The 14,442-nt window shown below is 41.5% G+C and overlaps 1 protein-coding gene across 4 annotated transcripts in view; it reads right to left on the reverse strand.

The window, feature by feature from the left end:
* Positions 1–14,442, reverse strand: part of POU1F1 (POU class 1 homeobox 1) — a 38,529-nt gene that overhangs the window by 8,246 nt on the left and 15,841 nt on the right. For all 4 annotated transcript variants that reach the window (XM_060235148.1, XM_060235150.1, XM_060235149.1 and 1 more), the window contains one exon: positions 2,229–2,474. In XM_060235148.1, coding sequence (XP_060091131.1) covers positions 2,229–2,474 — 246 coding nt within the window. The remainder of the gene's footprint in view (positions 1–2,228; positions 2,475–14,442) is intronic.

Here is a 14,442-nt window from a genome sequence, read left to right on the forward strand (position 1 = left end):
GGACATGGTATCATGTCTCCACTAGCAAATATATGCTTCTTGTGACCTAGGAGTCCTATATAGATCTTGTAAATATGACCATTTTTAATCACTATACCTAATTTTTACATATGAATAGCTTAACTCATGTGTAGCAAACTATGGTTTGTCATTCTGTGAACAGGAGCTGCTTCCACACCAGGATGTTCTTCTGTGGTGGTCAGGTTGCTAAAGTGATCCAATGTTAAATTGTCTTTGCAATGGGGATCAGAGAGGTAATCTAGACATCAGAGGTAATCCAGTTATTCCCATTGTTAGCCATGGTTTAAATTTCACACCTGATTTGCATTGAAGCCACCATCACATCAATGGTGTCTGCTCAAAACTTACAGTATTTTCTCACCACAGTGTTTTTGTTTTTTGTTTTCAGGAGTATAGGAATAATGTAATAGCATTTTTAAAAACAAAACAAAAAACCCTCCATGTATTTGCAGTCACTGCTGAATTTCCCTCCCTCTCCCCCCTTTGTTGTCCTAATAGTTGCAACTGACTAGTCCTTTACAGAGGTCCTGCAAATGAGCTCTTTCCCTTTCTGACCTAAGAAATTGCTTGTTGCTGATAGCACCTGCCTTGGGAAAACCTTTATAAAAAAATGGGGGGTTGGTCTGTCAGTCAGTTGGTCTGTCTCTGTGTGTGCATGCCTGAATGTCATGGCAACTTCTGGCAACCCCTACTGGGCTTGGGGGATATTCAGAGAATTGGCTTGATACAGCCAGCCTCTGTCTCCCACTTCTCACATTCCAAGGAGGTCTCCCATCCAAGTACTTGCCAAGGTCAGCCCTTCTTAGCTTCTGAGATATGATGAGATTGGGCTTAGCTAGGCTACTCAGGTTAAGGCCAGAAAAAAACCCTCCTTTATTTAAAAGGTTTAAACTAAAGCATAGTTTTGTTGTTGAAGGAATGGTCTGTGCATGAACAGAATATGACATCATATGGAAACATGAAAAAATCAAGGTGTCTGAAATCTGGGAAATCTTTGTTACAAAAGCAACCAAATTTGGGAAAACTTTGGCCTATAGTCCTTCTGTTCTCTTACTGTTCTTCCATGTGATACATTTTCACCCACAGAGCATGTTTTTCATTTCCCATTGCTACCTAAAATGCCCCCTGAAATGCTGCTGTTGGAGGCATCCCGACCGGAGTGTCAGGTCTGTAGCAGGTGGGGAAATAGTAAAAATCTTTCCCAGCTCCCAATCTGTGATATGGCATCACAATCATATAAATATCTTTGGGAATTTGGTGTAGGAATTTCTCAGAGAATGTTCATGCAGCACTTATAGAGACACAAAAACATACATAGTGTTATTACTGTTTTTAGCCAGTCCCATCAGCAGCCTGGGGACCTATCAAAACATGGACCATATAAATCCAAACAGCAGATTTACTCATGTATTAACAATACTCTCTCTAACCATGTCTTTTTCCTGTGGCTAAATCTATAAAGATCAGAAATGAAAGTTGCAAATACTCAAACAGTGTCAGCATTCCAGTGGAGGCACAGCATTGAAAGGGAAAGTAATCATATGATTCTGACAATAAATTTGCTTGTAGCTTCTAGATACCCATTTGCTCATAGCTTTCGAGGAGGAAGGCTACAGGGTGGTTTGTTTCTGGGAGTCACTCATCTCTGTGAAGCAGATATGCACATATAATTACATATCAGTATAAGAAGTTCTCTTATATTGAATCATACCATTAGTCCACTTAGCTCAGTTTTCTTTCTGTGGCTGGCGGTGGTCTAAGGTGGGGACCCACTGAGGTCGTTTAGCTAATTATGCCAAGGGTTGGATCTTGGACTACCTGAATGAAAAGCATGTGTTTTGCCAGTGAAGAATGCCTTTCCCCTGCCAATATGGCACTAAACATCTGAAGATCCTGAATCAAGTAACATTTAGGAATGTAGCCAGAGATTACTGGACTTCTGTAATACTCTGAGCCTAAAGGCTTAAGATGGCCCTTTAAAGCATATGTTTTTCTTCACAGGTCCCAGTTCATTTTAGCTTGACTGTATGCACTCTACCATTAAATCATAACAGACTTTTTTGAAGTTAAGTTAGAAGACTCTTAGATTGAATAATGCTTCTTAATATTTTTAACTCTAGTGAGTCAAATAAAATATGAAGTATATACAGTAACATATGCAAAATAAAGGTTTAAATGTATGTCTAGTTGGAAGATGATTAACATACCGAGCTTAATTCTTCTCAACTTGAACTCATTGGCAAATTTTTCCAGTTCTCTGATTTCAGGAGAATCCATGTCTATTGGTTCTTCAATTGACTTGTTTTTCTTGCGAAATTCCTGTTTAAAATCAGCAGTGGAAGGGTCCTCTCCAAGGATAGATGCATGCATGGGAGTAAAGCTGTGGCCTAGAGCACATGAACTGGCACTTAGAGTATGGTCAGGGAATTTATAAAGACATGGGGTAAGGCCACCTGTGAGAAACCAAAAAAAGGGAAAACATGCTATCATTTCAAGTCATAGATAGTGGACTGATCTTTTCCAGACACATAACGTAGAGCTTATAGTTTATAACGTGCCATATAGAGACCTACCATTGAATATTGCCACAGCTTAGTGACTGAGCACATGCTTTGCATGCAGAAGATCCTGAGTTTGGTGCTTGGCATATCTGGTCACCACACCTCAAAAAAGATATTATAGCATTGGAAAAAGGCCAGAAAAGGGCAACTAGAATGATTACAGGTTTGGAACACTTTCCCTATGAAGAAAGGTTAAAACGCTTGGGGCTCTTTAGCTTGGAGAAACATCGACTGCGGGGTGACATGATAATTATGCATGGGATGGAGAAAGAGAAAGAAGTACTTTTCTCCCTTTCTCACAATACAAGAACTCGTGGGCATTCAATGAAATTGCTGAGCAGTTGAATTAGAATGGATAAAAGGAAGTACTTCTTCACCCAAAGGGTAATTAACATGTGGAATTCACTGTCACAGGAGGTGGTGGTGGCTACAAACATAGCCAGCTTCAAGAGGGGATTGGATAAAAATATGGAACAGAGGTCCATCAGTGACTATTAAGCCACAGCATTTATTGGAACTGTCTGGGGCAGTGATGCTCTGTATTCTTGGGCTTCTAGCCCCACTTGTGAACCTCCTGATGGCACTTGGGGTTTTTTTGGCCACTGTGTGACACAGAATATTGGACTGGATGGGCCATTGGCCTGATCCAACATGGCTTCTCTTATGTTCTTATATTCTTATGGTTTAAAAATGACTGGAGTCCCTGGAGAACTGCTGCCAGTCAGAGCAGAAAGGACTGACTTCAATAGGCTAATGGTCTGAGTAAATGTAAGGCTCAGTGTTCAATAGGACAGAGCAGAGGTTTTACCATTACTGTCAATTACTCTGCATGGTACGGATTCATTAATGAAATCTGGAAATTTGTTCTGATCAAAATGAAACCCAGCATTCCCTTGTTTTGTGATTTTATATGTGATTTTATATAGTATGTGATTTTATATGTTTCAATGGAACTTGTGAGTAACAGCATCTCTTCCAGGGAAAATTCCAGCCGTAGTAAATTTAGGTAATGAAAAAAAATGGAATCAAAGTTAAATACTTTAATTAATACATTATTTATTCAGACTAGTGTTTATTTTCATATGAGTAAATCTGAATTAAATCTATTAAGCTAGAACTATGCTGAAATGATAATTTCAACTCTATGGAAAGTAATTCAGATTTTATGAATTCTTCCTAATCTAAAAGATTTGAAACACTTTTCCAGGCTGATGAAAATATCAGGGGGTAAATACTATTTAGCAGGGGTGGAATTCTAGCAGGAGCTCCTTTGCATATTAGGCCACATACCCCTGATGTAGCGATTCCTCCAAGAGCTTACAAGACTCTTTTTTGGAAGATAGGCTACATAAGGGGTGTGTGGCCTAATAGGCAAAGGGGCTCCTTAGGGTTGCCAAGTCCGATTAAAGAAAAATCTGGGGACTTTGGGGGCGGAGCCAGGAGACTTTGGGGGTGGAGCCAGGAGACATTGGGGGTGGAGCCAGGGACAAGGATGTGACAAGCATAATTGAACTCCAAGGGAGTTCTGGCCATCACATTTAAAGGGACAGCACACCTTTTTAAAATGCCTTTCTTCCATAGGAAATAATTAAAAATAGGGGCACCATCTTTTGGGGCTCATAGAATTGGACCCTCTGGTCCAATCGTTTTGAAACTTGGGGGGTATTTTGGGGAGAGGCACTAGATGTTATACTAAAAATTTGGTGCCTCTACCTCAAAAAATAGCCCCCCCAGAGCCCCCAATATCCACGGATCAATTCCCTATTATTCCCTATGGGAATCGTTCTCCATAGGGAATAATAGAGTGCCCAGTAGAAATTTCCCTCCTCCCCACGCTTTCTAAAGGGGGGAGGGCCTCCAAACCAGGGAATCCCCTGCCCCCTCCCTCTCTCACACACACAAATACTCACTATATCTTCTTCCGGAGAACTCTACTTGCTCTGAAAACGAAAGGAAAAAAAAGGGAGGGGCTGTTCTCCGAAGCCCTTCCTGCTTCCTGCCCAGCCTTAAAGGGGCCACACATTTTACAAACGGCTCAGGATCTCAACAATATGAAGCCTACAGGTATGTTCTCCCCCCCCTCCACCCCCCACCCCTGCTTCCCGAATTCTGGGGAGCGGGAGATGAGGCTGGGAACCCAGAAGTCCCCCGCCAGGGCAGGAGGGTTGGGAAGCCTAGGGCTCCTGCTAGAATTTCACCCCTGCTATTTTGCATAATTTCAGTTAATCAGATTATTTTATATCATTTATAGTTTCTCCATAGATAACACAGGTTGTTTTCTCCATGGTGGTAAGAATGGAACAATGAAAGAGAATAAAATCAGAAAGGATGAATAATAAGGATCTAACCATCATTTTATTGTAACCTTAATATGAACTGAAATTATATTGATTGTCCAAGACCAAAAGACAAATTTTACTATTATATAATACTCAGTGTGTTTATAAATTTGCTGTGTTTGATTCCCCCGCTTGTTTCCCTTGAGGAGTTGTTTTAAGATGAATTGGCCGTTTTAATTTTAATATAGCTGGTTTAAGTTTGTTATATAAGCTTTTTACTGCTGATAGTTATTTCAACAGCTATTTTGATTTTGCAGTTTATTGACTTTAATATGATTATATCTCAGTTTCTTTCTGAAAACGTGGCAGAAAAAACACCCTAAATAAAACACACTCACATGCGCACACACACACACATATTTAAAAAGCAGCATTATATGGTCTCCAAGGACAATCTAAGCAAGTCCAATTAATTACTTAATTACTTTTAAGCTCTTTTGTGATTTCATTAAATTAAATTGATCCAATTCAATTTAAATTGATTATACAAGACCAAATAGCAATTATCCAGGACCAACAGGCAAATTTTATTGCTGTATAATGCTCAGTTCAGTCTATTGAACTCAAAAGTGTTTAGAAGAGCTGGGATTGTGCCAAGGGTAAACTGGATGTGATTAAGCCAGCTCACTAGCATGAACAACTGCTCGTGTAAGTATTCTTCTTATGTGAGCAGTGTAATGCTAGAAAAGCAAAGATATGCAAATAACAATGCTTCTGTGATCACGACTTTCACTTCACAAAAAGAAAAGGAAAGTTTCACATAAGCAGTGGCATACCTAGCCTATTTGGCATCCAGGGCAGATAATTTTTTAACACACACCCCCCTCTCTATTCCCCCTCTCCATCAAGTCACAGCTGACTTATAGCAACTCCAAAGGATTTTCAAGGTAAGAAACATTCATACTATCCAGGTCCGGGCCCTCTATGACAAAATTATGTTCAGTAATAATCATGAAATGAAATGAATGATAATATATAGCCAGGAAAAAAAAATCAAATTCCAACATACTGTTACATCATGAGAGCCAGTGTGATATAGCGGTTAAAGTGTTGGATTAGGATCTGAGAAATTCAGGTTCAACTCTTCCACTCATGCCTTGGAAGCTTCCTGGGTGATTGTGGACCAATCACATTACTCTCAGCCTAACCCTGAGCTGAATAGCCTCATCACATCTCAGAAGCTATGTAGGGCTGATGTAGAGGCAAGCAAGCACGCTTCTTTAGAGGGAGGGAAGGTGGATGGATTCTTCTAACAAACACAATTTTCATAGAGGAAATTAATCTCTTATTCTTAAAAGTTGTTTTTTTAAGATTAGATTTCTATGTCTGTATCTGGATTTTAATTTATTTCAAAAAGACCCTGATAAGAAATGAGAACACTTGGATTGGTCATTATATCTTGGAAAGTGGAGGGATTTCAGATGCCAAATGATAATAGCACACACTGGTAATGAGACAGGAAAATTAACTTTCAATACAGTTCAAAAGAATGCATTGTCTTGAGCTTCATTATCAACTGCAATTCAGCAGTCTCTCTTTGATCTCCCTTTAAAATTCCTTTGTAAGAGCACTGCTACTGTTAGGTCAGCAACTGAATGCTCAGGTTTCTAATACCAGACATATCCATTTATTCTTTGCATTTTCATGGACTGAATCCTCCTGGATGGAATTGAGACCTACGTTTCCTGTCTCATTACCAACACTCATAACATTCTATGCCTACACCCTCTGCATATCACACCTAATACAATCGTCTACTATTGTCATTCACCTGCAATTTCCACTTGGCATCTGAAATTACCTTTATAAAATTTATATCTCCAGTCCCTCATGTTACATTTTATGACACACATGGCTCAGCCCAACAAAGTAACATTTATGTCAGATCTGGCTCCTGTAACAAATTAATTTGACACCTCTGGGAAAGACTATTGGAGAAAATGACCTGAAGGCTGGCAATTACTGTAGCAGCTATTAGTGTGCTGGCTTGTTTGTACGATCTGTATTATTATTATTATTATTATTATTATTATTATTATTATTATTATTATTATTATTATTATTATTATTATTATTATTATTATTATTATTATTATTATTATTATTATTACCTTTAATTTATACCCCGCCCTCTCCGCAAGTGGACTCAGGGCAGCTAACGATCAGTTCAAAATTTCATACAATAAATACAATTAAACGATCAAACTTCAAACAATAAACTCTATTAAAACATTTTAAAACCATTTTATGGTACTGTTAAATAACTATCTAAGCGGGATTGTCCTTTACTGTTAATTTATGGTTTTCAGATATCCCCTTTGTCCCCCTTTTTTGTTTGTCCATCATCTTTTGGGCTTTTTTTTTTAATGTCCTCTTGTTTGGTTGGAAAATTAGTAACACTCCTGGGTAGTAGGAATTTTCACTGCTTAAACAGGGGTGTCGAACTCATTTGTTATGTGGGATGGATTTGACATATATGAGACCCTGTCAGGCTGGGCCATGTGTGTCATAAAATGTAATGCCAGGTAATGGACATATAAACTATATAAAAGGCACAAACACAATTAAAAAAATTAGTTAAAATAAAACATGCTTAAAACATTAGCATGCTTGCAATATTTTGTTTTACAGTTTCTGATAAATGTCATCTCTTGCTATGAATTATTACATTAAAAACTGCAGACAAGATCTGTGCTGTACCACTCTTGAATATGCTGTTCAGGTGTTATTCAGGTGTGCACATTTGTAAGTTTCAAATCTACTTTTCATTTATTGACATTCATTACAGAGATCTCAAGGTCAATGCCTTGAGCCTAAGACTCAGAGGAAAACATGAAGCAACTGGGCATTGTGAGCTTTTGCACATAAGTTGCTTAACAGGTCAAAAACATGTCAAAGCACCATGGTACAGACTGTGGGCTATGTGCTTGTCTACAAAACTATAGTCTTCCCCAGAAAAATAACTTACAACTCTGTGCAAGAATAGAGAGATAGCCATGTACAGTGGTCAGTATCAGCCTACTATCTGGGAAGTCTAAGATCACCTACCAAAGGAAAATATGAAAGAAAAATCAAGGGAAATTTGCTGAGTAAACCTGGGCTGCACACACTCAGCCTAATCCCGGCTGGTTGTTATTTCTCTTCTAAATAGTTCACATGCTTTCCTATTGAACAAGACTGGAGAGCATGAATACAGTGAAATAAAGGAGGCAAACCCAGCTGTACCCATAAGAAGCCCAACAAAACTCTCTTTCTTCTCTGTAGCAAGACAAAAACCTCATACCTTTAGTAAAACATTGCTAATCTTAAAAGTGCTTTTTGAATCTCTCCTGATGGTGGGGACTGGGCAAAGGAAGCTCTGGCTCATACCTTCCTTCCTTCCCCAGGGGACAAGGAGAGGAAGGAGCTTCCCTCTCCTTGAGAGCAAGTTTGGTATAGTGGCTAAGTGTGCAGACTCTTATCTGGGAGAACTGGGTTTGATTCCCCACTCCTCCACTTGCACCTGTTGGAATGGCCTTGGGTCAGCCATAGCTCTGGCAAAAGCTTTGCCAGAGCCTTCTCAGTCCCACCCACCTCACAGGGTGTCTCTTGTGGGGGGTAGAGGACATAGGAGATTGTAAGCCACTCTGAGTCTCTGATTCAGGGAGAAGGGCAGGGTATAAATCTGCAATTCTTCTTCTTCTCCACTAGAAGGAAGAGAGGCTTGGGTCAGTAGCTCTGCAGTATGATTGATTGAGCCCATCAAACTTAATCAACACATCAGAGCTATCGAGCCAAGCTCCCTCATTGGCTAAACCTCCTCCCTTTGGGAAAAGGGAGGGGGAAGAGGGAAAGAGCAGGGAGAGGCTGCATTGTTTGTTGGCTGATCCGGAGAGAAACACAAAATGGTGACAGAAGGAAGCAGGCAAGGGGGAAGGAAGCAGAGGAGGGCCAGTTGTTGGCGGGCCTGATTGGAGCTCTCAGGGGGCCAGATCCACCCCGTGGGCCGCATGTTTAACACCCCGGCTTAAATAGTAAGGTTATTTAAAATTATTTGTCATAGTGATAACTTGTTTGAAGAAGTCAGTTAGGAAATATGTCCTCTTTTTTGCTTTTCATAATATGGTAACCCTAGTTAAGCAAGTTTGCTTCAGTTTTGGATAAAGAGAAGTCTAACTGATTCTACAGTGTTTTTGTTATGCTCAGATTTCCCTGAACCCCTAGTGGATGCCACCAGAACTGCATTTTTAAAAGGATGCAGCATGACACTAACTTCAAGGCCCTTTTTCAAGCTGCACCCGGGGCAGAGTGCATCCTTCAATCGACCCTTAGTAAGCCACTGCACACAAGTTTGCATTTTCTGATACCCCAGTGTTCCTGCAAATAGACTGCTCGTGTGAGCATTTATTTACACCTATTGAACTGGAAACCGGATCCTCATAAGAAAATAAGAGAAGCCATGTTGGATCAGGCCAATGGCCCATCCAGTCCAACACTCTGTGTCACACAGTGGCCAATACACACACATACACACACTGTGGCTAATAGCCACTGATGGACCTCTGCACCATATTTTTATCCAATCCTTTCTTGAAGCGGGCTTGTAGCTGCCACCACGTCCTGTGGCAGTGAATTCCACATGTCAACCACCCTTTGGGTGAAGAAGTACTTCCTTTTAACCGTTTTAATCTGACTGCTCAGCAATTTCATTGAATGCCCACGAGTTCTTGTATTTTGAGAAAGGGAGAAAAGTACTTCTTTCTCTACCTTCTCTATCCCATGGGTAAGCTTGTAAACCTCTATCATGTCATCTCTCAGTTGATGTTTCTCCAAGCTAAAGAGCCCCAAGCGTTTTAACCTTTCTTCATAGGGAAAGTGTTCCAAACCTTTAATCATTCTAGTTGCCCTTTCTTGGACTTTTTCCAACGCTATAATGTCCTTTTTGATGTGCGGTGACCAGAATTGTACACAGTATTCCAAATGAGACTGCACCATCAATTCATGCAGGGGCATTTTGATACTGGCTGATTTGTTTTCAATTCCCGTCCTAATAATTCCCAGCATGGCGTTGGCCTTTTTGATTGCAATCGCACACTGTCTTGACATTTTCAGTGAGTTATCTACCACGACCCCAAGATCTCTCTCTTGGTCAGTCTCTGCCAGTTCACAACCCATCAACTTGTATTTGTAGCTGGGATTCTTGGCCCAATGTGCATTACTTTGCACTTGGTCACATTGAACATCATCTGCCACGTTGTCGCTCACTCACCCAGTCTCAACAGATCCCTTTGGAGTTCCTCACAATCCTCTCTGGTTCTCACCACCCTGAACAATTTAGTGTCATCTGCAAACTTGGCCACTTCACTGCTTACTCCCAATTCCAAATCATTAAAAAACAAGTTAAAGAGCATGGGACCCAGTACTAAGCTGTGCGGCACCCCACTGCTTACCGTCCTCCACTGCGAAGACTGCCCATTTATACTCACTCTCTGCTTCCTATTAATTAGCCAGTTTTTGATCCACAAGAGGACCTGTCCTTTTACTCCATGACTCTCGAGCTTACTAAGGAGCCTTTGATGAGGAACTTTATCAAAAGCTTTCTGGAAGTCAAGGTAAACAACATCTATTGGGTCCCCTTTGTCCACATGTTCGTTCACCCTCTCAAAGAACTGTAGCGGGTTAGTGAGGCAAGATCTTCCCTTACAGAACCCATGCTGAGTCTTCCTCAATAACTTGTGTTCATCTATGTGCCTACTCATTCTGTCCTTGATAGTGGTTTCTACCAACTTTCCCAGTATTGAAGTCAGACTGACTGGCCTGTAATTTCCCGGATCTCCTTTGGAACCCTTTTTAAAGATGGGGGTGACATTTGCTACCTTCCAGTCCTCAGGAACGGAGGCAGATTTCAATGAAAGATTACATATTTTTGTCAGGAGATCCACAGTTCAACTTTGAGTTCTTTCAGAACTCTTGGATGTATGCCATCAGGACCTGGTGACTTATTAGTTTTTAATTCGTCAATTCATTGTAGGACCTCCTCTCGTGTCACCTCAATCTGACTCAGGTCTTTCAACACCCCTTCTAAAATTAGTGGTTCTGGAGCGGGCAACTCTTCTTGTCTTCCACAGTGAAGATGGATGTAAAAAATGCATTCAGCTTCTCAGCCATTTCCCTATCCTTCTTCAATAATCCTTTTACCCCTTGGTCATCCAAGAGCCCCACTGCCTCACTGGCTGGTTTCCTGCTTCTAATATATTTGAAGAAATTTTTATTGTTGGTCTTTATGTTTTTTGCAATATGCTCCTCATAGTCCCTTTTTGCCTGCCTGATCACAGTCTTGCATTTGATTTGCCACAGCCTGTGTTCCCTTTTATTAATCTCACTTGGACTAGCTTTCCACTGCTTAAAGGAGTCCTTCTTACCTTTTACAGCTTCCATTACTTTGTTTGTTAACCATGCAGGCCTTTTCTTATACCTGTTTGTGCCTTTCCTAACTTGTGGTATATATTTTACCTGAGTTTCTAGGATTGTAGTTTTAAATAGCCTCCAAACTTCCCCAAGGGTTTTGACTGTATTTACCTTTCCTTTCAGTTTCCTCTTCACATGCCTCCTCATCACAGAGAATTTACCCCTTTTAAAGTTAAATGTGGTTGTGCTGGTCTTTTGGGGCAACTCCCTATTTATACAAATGATGAAATCAATAACGTTATGGTCACTGCTCCCAAGCAATGCAATCACTTTTACATCTCTCACCAAGTCTTGGGCATTACTTAGGACCAAATCCAGGATCACCCCACCCCTGGTAGGTTCTGTGACCATCTGCTCCATAGCACAGTCATTGAGAGCATCTAGAACTCAATCTCTTTCTCACGACCTGAACATATATTGATCCAATCAATCTGCGGGTAGTTAAAATCACCTATTATGACACAGTTTTTACATTTAGCCACCACCTTTAATCCTTTCATCATATTATAATCATCCTCTTTTCATTTGGTGGGCGATAATAAACTCCCAAAGTTAAATTTCCTTTTGGGCCCTATATTTCAACCCAAAGCATTTATAGAAGGGATTCTAATTCTCTGACCTCAGTCTTACTGGACTGTATACCCTCTCTGACATACAGAGCCACCCCATCTCCAACCCTTCCCTCCCTATCCTTCCAATATAACTTATATCCAGGAATCACTGTGTCCCAATGATTCTCCTCATTCCAGCAAGTTTCTGAAATTCCCACAGTGTCTATGTTTTCCACCAACACTAAACATTCCAACTCACCAATTTTACTTCAAACACTTCTAGCGTTTGTAAACAAACATCTATAATTTCCCAGGCAAGTTAGGCCCGCAACCTTCCTCCTGCTGCCTCAAGATTTTGGCAGACAGTCCGTACTGTTTTTCACCATCTCAGTGGACAACTCTGATCCATTACCCAGTAGAAAAGTAACAGCTAACCCTTCATCTCTTTGAGATGAGTTCTTCCGAGCCAGAGACATTTCATCTCCCGTCGGTTTTCCCCCAAGATTTAGTTTAAAAACTGCTCTGTCACCTTTTTGATTTTAAGCACCAGCAGCCTGGTTCCATCTGGGTAGAAGTGGAGACCATCTCTTTTGTACAGCTTCCGCTTGTTCCAGAAAGCATCCCAGTGACAAATAAACTTAAACCCTTCCTCCCTACACCATTGTCTCATCCACACATTGAGACATGTAATTTGTGCCTGTCTCTCCAGCCCTGCATGTGGAACAGATAGCAATTCTGAGAAGACTACCTTGGAGGTCCTGGCCTTAAGTCTCCTGCCTAGCAGCCTAAATTTTTCCTCCAGGACCTTACTACTGCATTTCCCCAAATTGTTGGTGCCAACATGCACCACGACCACTGGCTCCTCTCCAGCACTGTCTATCAGCCTATCTACAACACACATGATGTCCGCTACCTTCACACCAGGCAGGCAAGTCACCATATGGTCAGTACGTGGTTTTGCCACCCAGCTGTCTACTTGCCTAAGGATCGAATCACTAACTACCAGGACCCCCCTCTCTCCCTACCCAGGGATGGTTCCTTGGCATGAAAGGATACCCGCTCACCAACTGAAAAAGAGGTCCCTTTTGAGGGCGCATTCCCCTTATCCTCAGCATGGTGCCCTGTTCCCCCTCTTGACCCTCATGCTCCTTGGCAGCAACGGGGCTGCCACGTTCACAGTGGGGCTCATCTAATATGTCCCTGAGAGTCTTCTTCGAGTGCCTGACTGTCTCTGCTTCTCCAGGTCAGTCACCTCAGCCTCAAGGGTACAAACTCATTCCCTGAGGACCAGGAGCTCCTTGCATCGAGCACACGCCCAAAACTTCTGTCCTGTGGGCAGATAGTCATACATGTGACACTCAGTGCAAAACACTGGAAAGCCCCCACCCCCCTGCTAGCATTCTACCTTCATGATAGCTTTTTAAAAATATACAGTCCCCTTTTAAATCCTGTTTGTGGCTCTCCTGCTGGAGGGTCTACTTACCTTATTGGGAACACAAGGAAAATAGGGATCTGGGTTTCCCAGGCCAAGAGCCCTTTAGCTCTCGCCCTTTGGCTCATATCTCTGGCAAGGCGCAGCTTAATAATGCAAAGAGGGTGGGACCTCAGTCTGCCCCAGGAACACAGCCACTCCTAATCAATCAGCAACAATCACCTTCAGCCCACTCAAACCAAACAAACAGCAGTTCCCCAGCAACCACAAACTCAGAATTTTCAGCAATCACATAGTCACACAAACTCAGAAATTCTCAGCAACTTCCCCAGCTGTTTAGAAGGCCAAACTTCACCCTTATAGCACTTCTTATCTGCTCTCTCTCAGAGCTCTCTGAAATACTGAAATACACATGGATAGTGTCATTCATTTCAACAAGACCTTCTCTTGGTTGTACCTCTTGTTGTTTTCTTCCTGACTTTTGTTTACTTAATAAATCCTTCAGAATACAGAACAGACAAGCCAAACACATAGTGGTAGAGTATGGCCCCAGCCAGTGGTATGTCCATCTGATAGGGTTGCCAAGTCCAATTAAAGAAAAATCTGGGGACTTTGGGGGTGGAGCCAGGAGACTTTGGGGGTGGAGCCAAGAACAAGGATGTGACAAGCATAATTGAACTCCAAGGGAGTTCTGGCCATCACATTTAAAGGGACAGCACACCTTTTAAAATTCCTTTCTTCCATAGGAAATAATGAAATATAGGGGCACCATCTTTTGGGGCTCATAGAATTGGACCCTCTGGTCCAATCGTTTTGAAACTTGGAGGGTATTTTGGGGAGAGGCACTAGATGTTATACTAAAAATTTGGTGCCTCTACCTCAAAAAATAGCCCCCCCCAGAGCCCCCAATACCAACGGATGAATTCCCTATTATTCCCTATGGGAATCGTTCTCCATAGGGAATAATAGAATGCCCAGTAGACATTTCCCTCCCCCCCCATGCTTTCTAAAAGGGGGGAGGGCCTCCAAACCAGGGAATCCCCTGCCCCCTCCCTCTCACACACACACACACTTACCAGATCTTCTTCCGG

Source organism: Heteronotia binoei, chromosome 3 (assembly GCF_032191835.1).
Source record: "Heteronotia binoei isolate CCM8104 ecotype False Entrance Well chromosome 3, APGP_CSIRO_Hbin_v1, whole genome shotgun sequence".
NCBI classification, from domain to species: domain Eukaryota; kingdom Metazoa; phylum Chordata; class Lepidosauria; order Squamata; family Gekkonidae; genus Heteronotia; species Heteronotia binoei.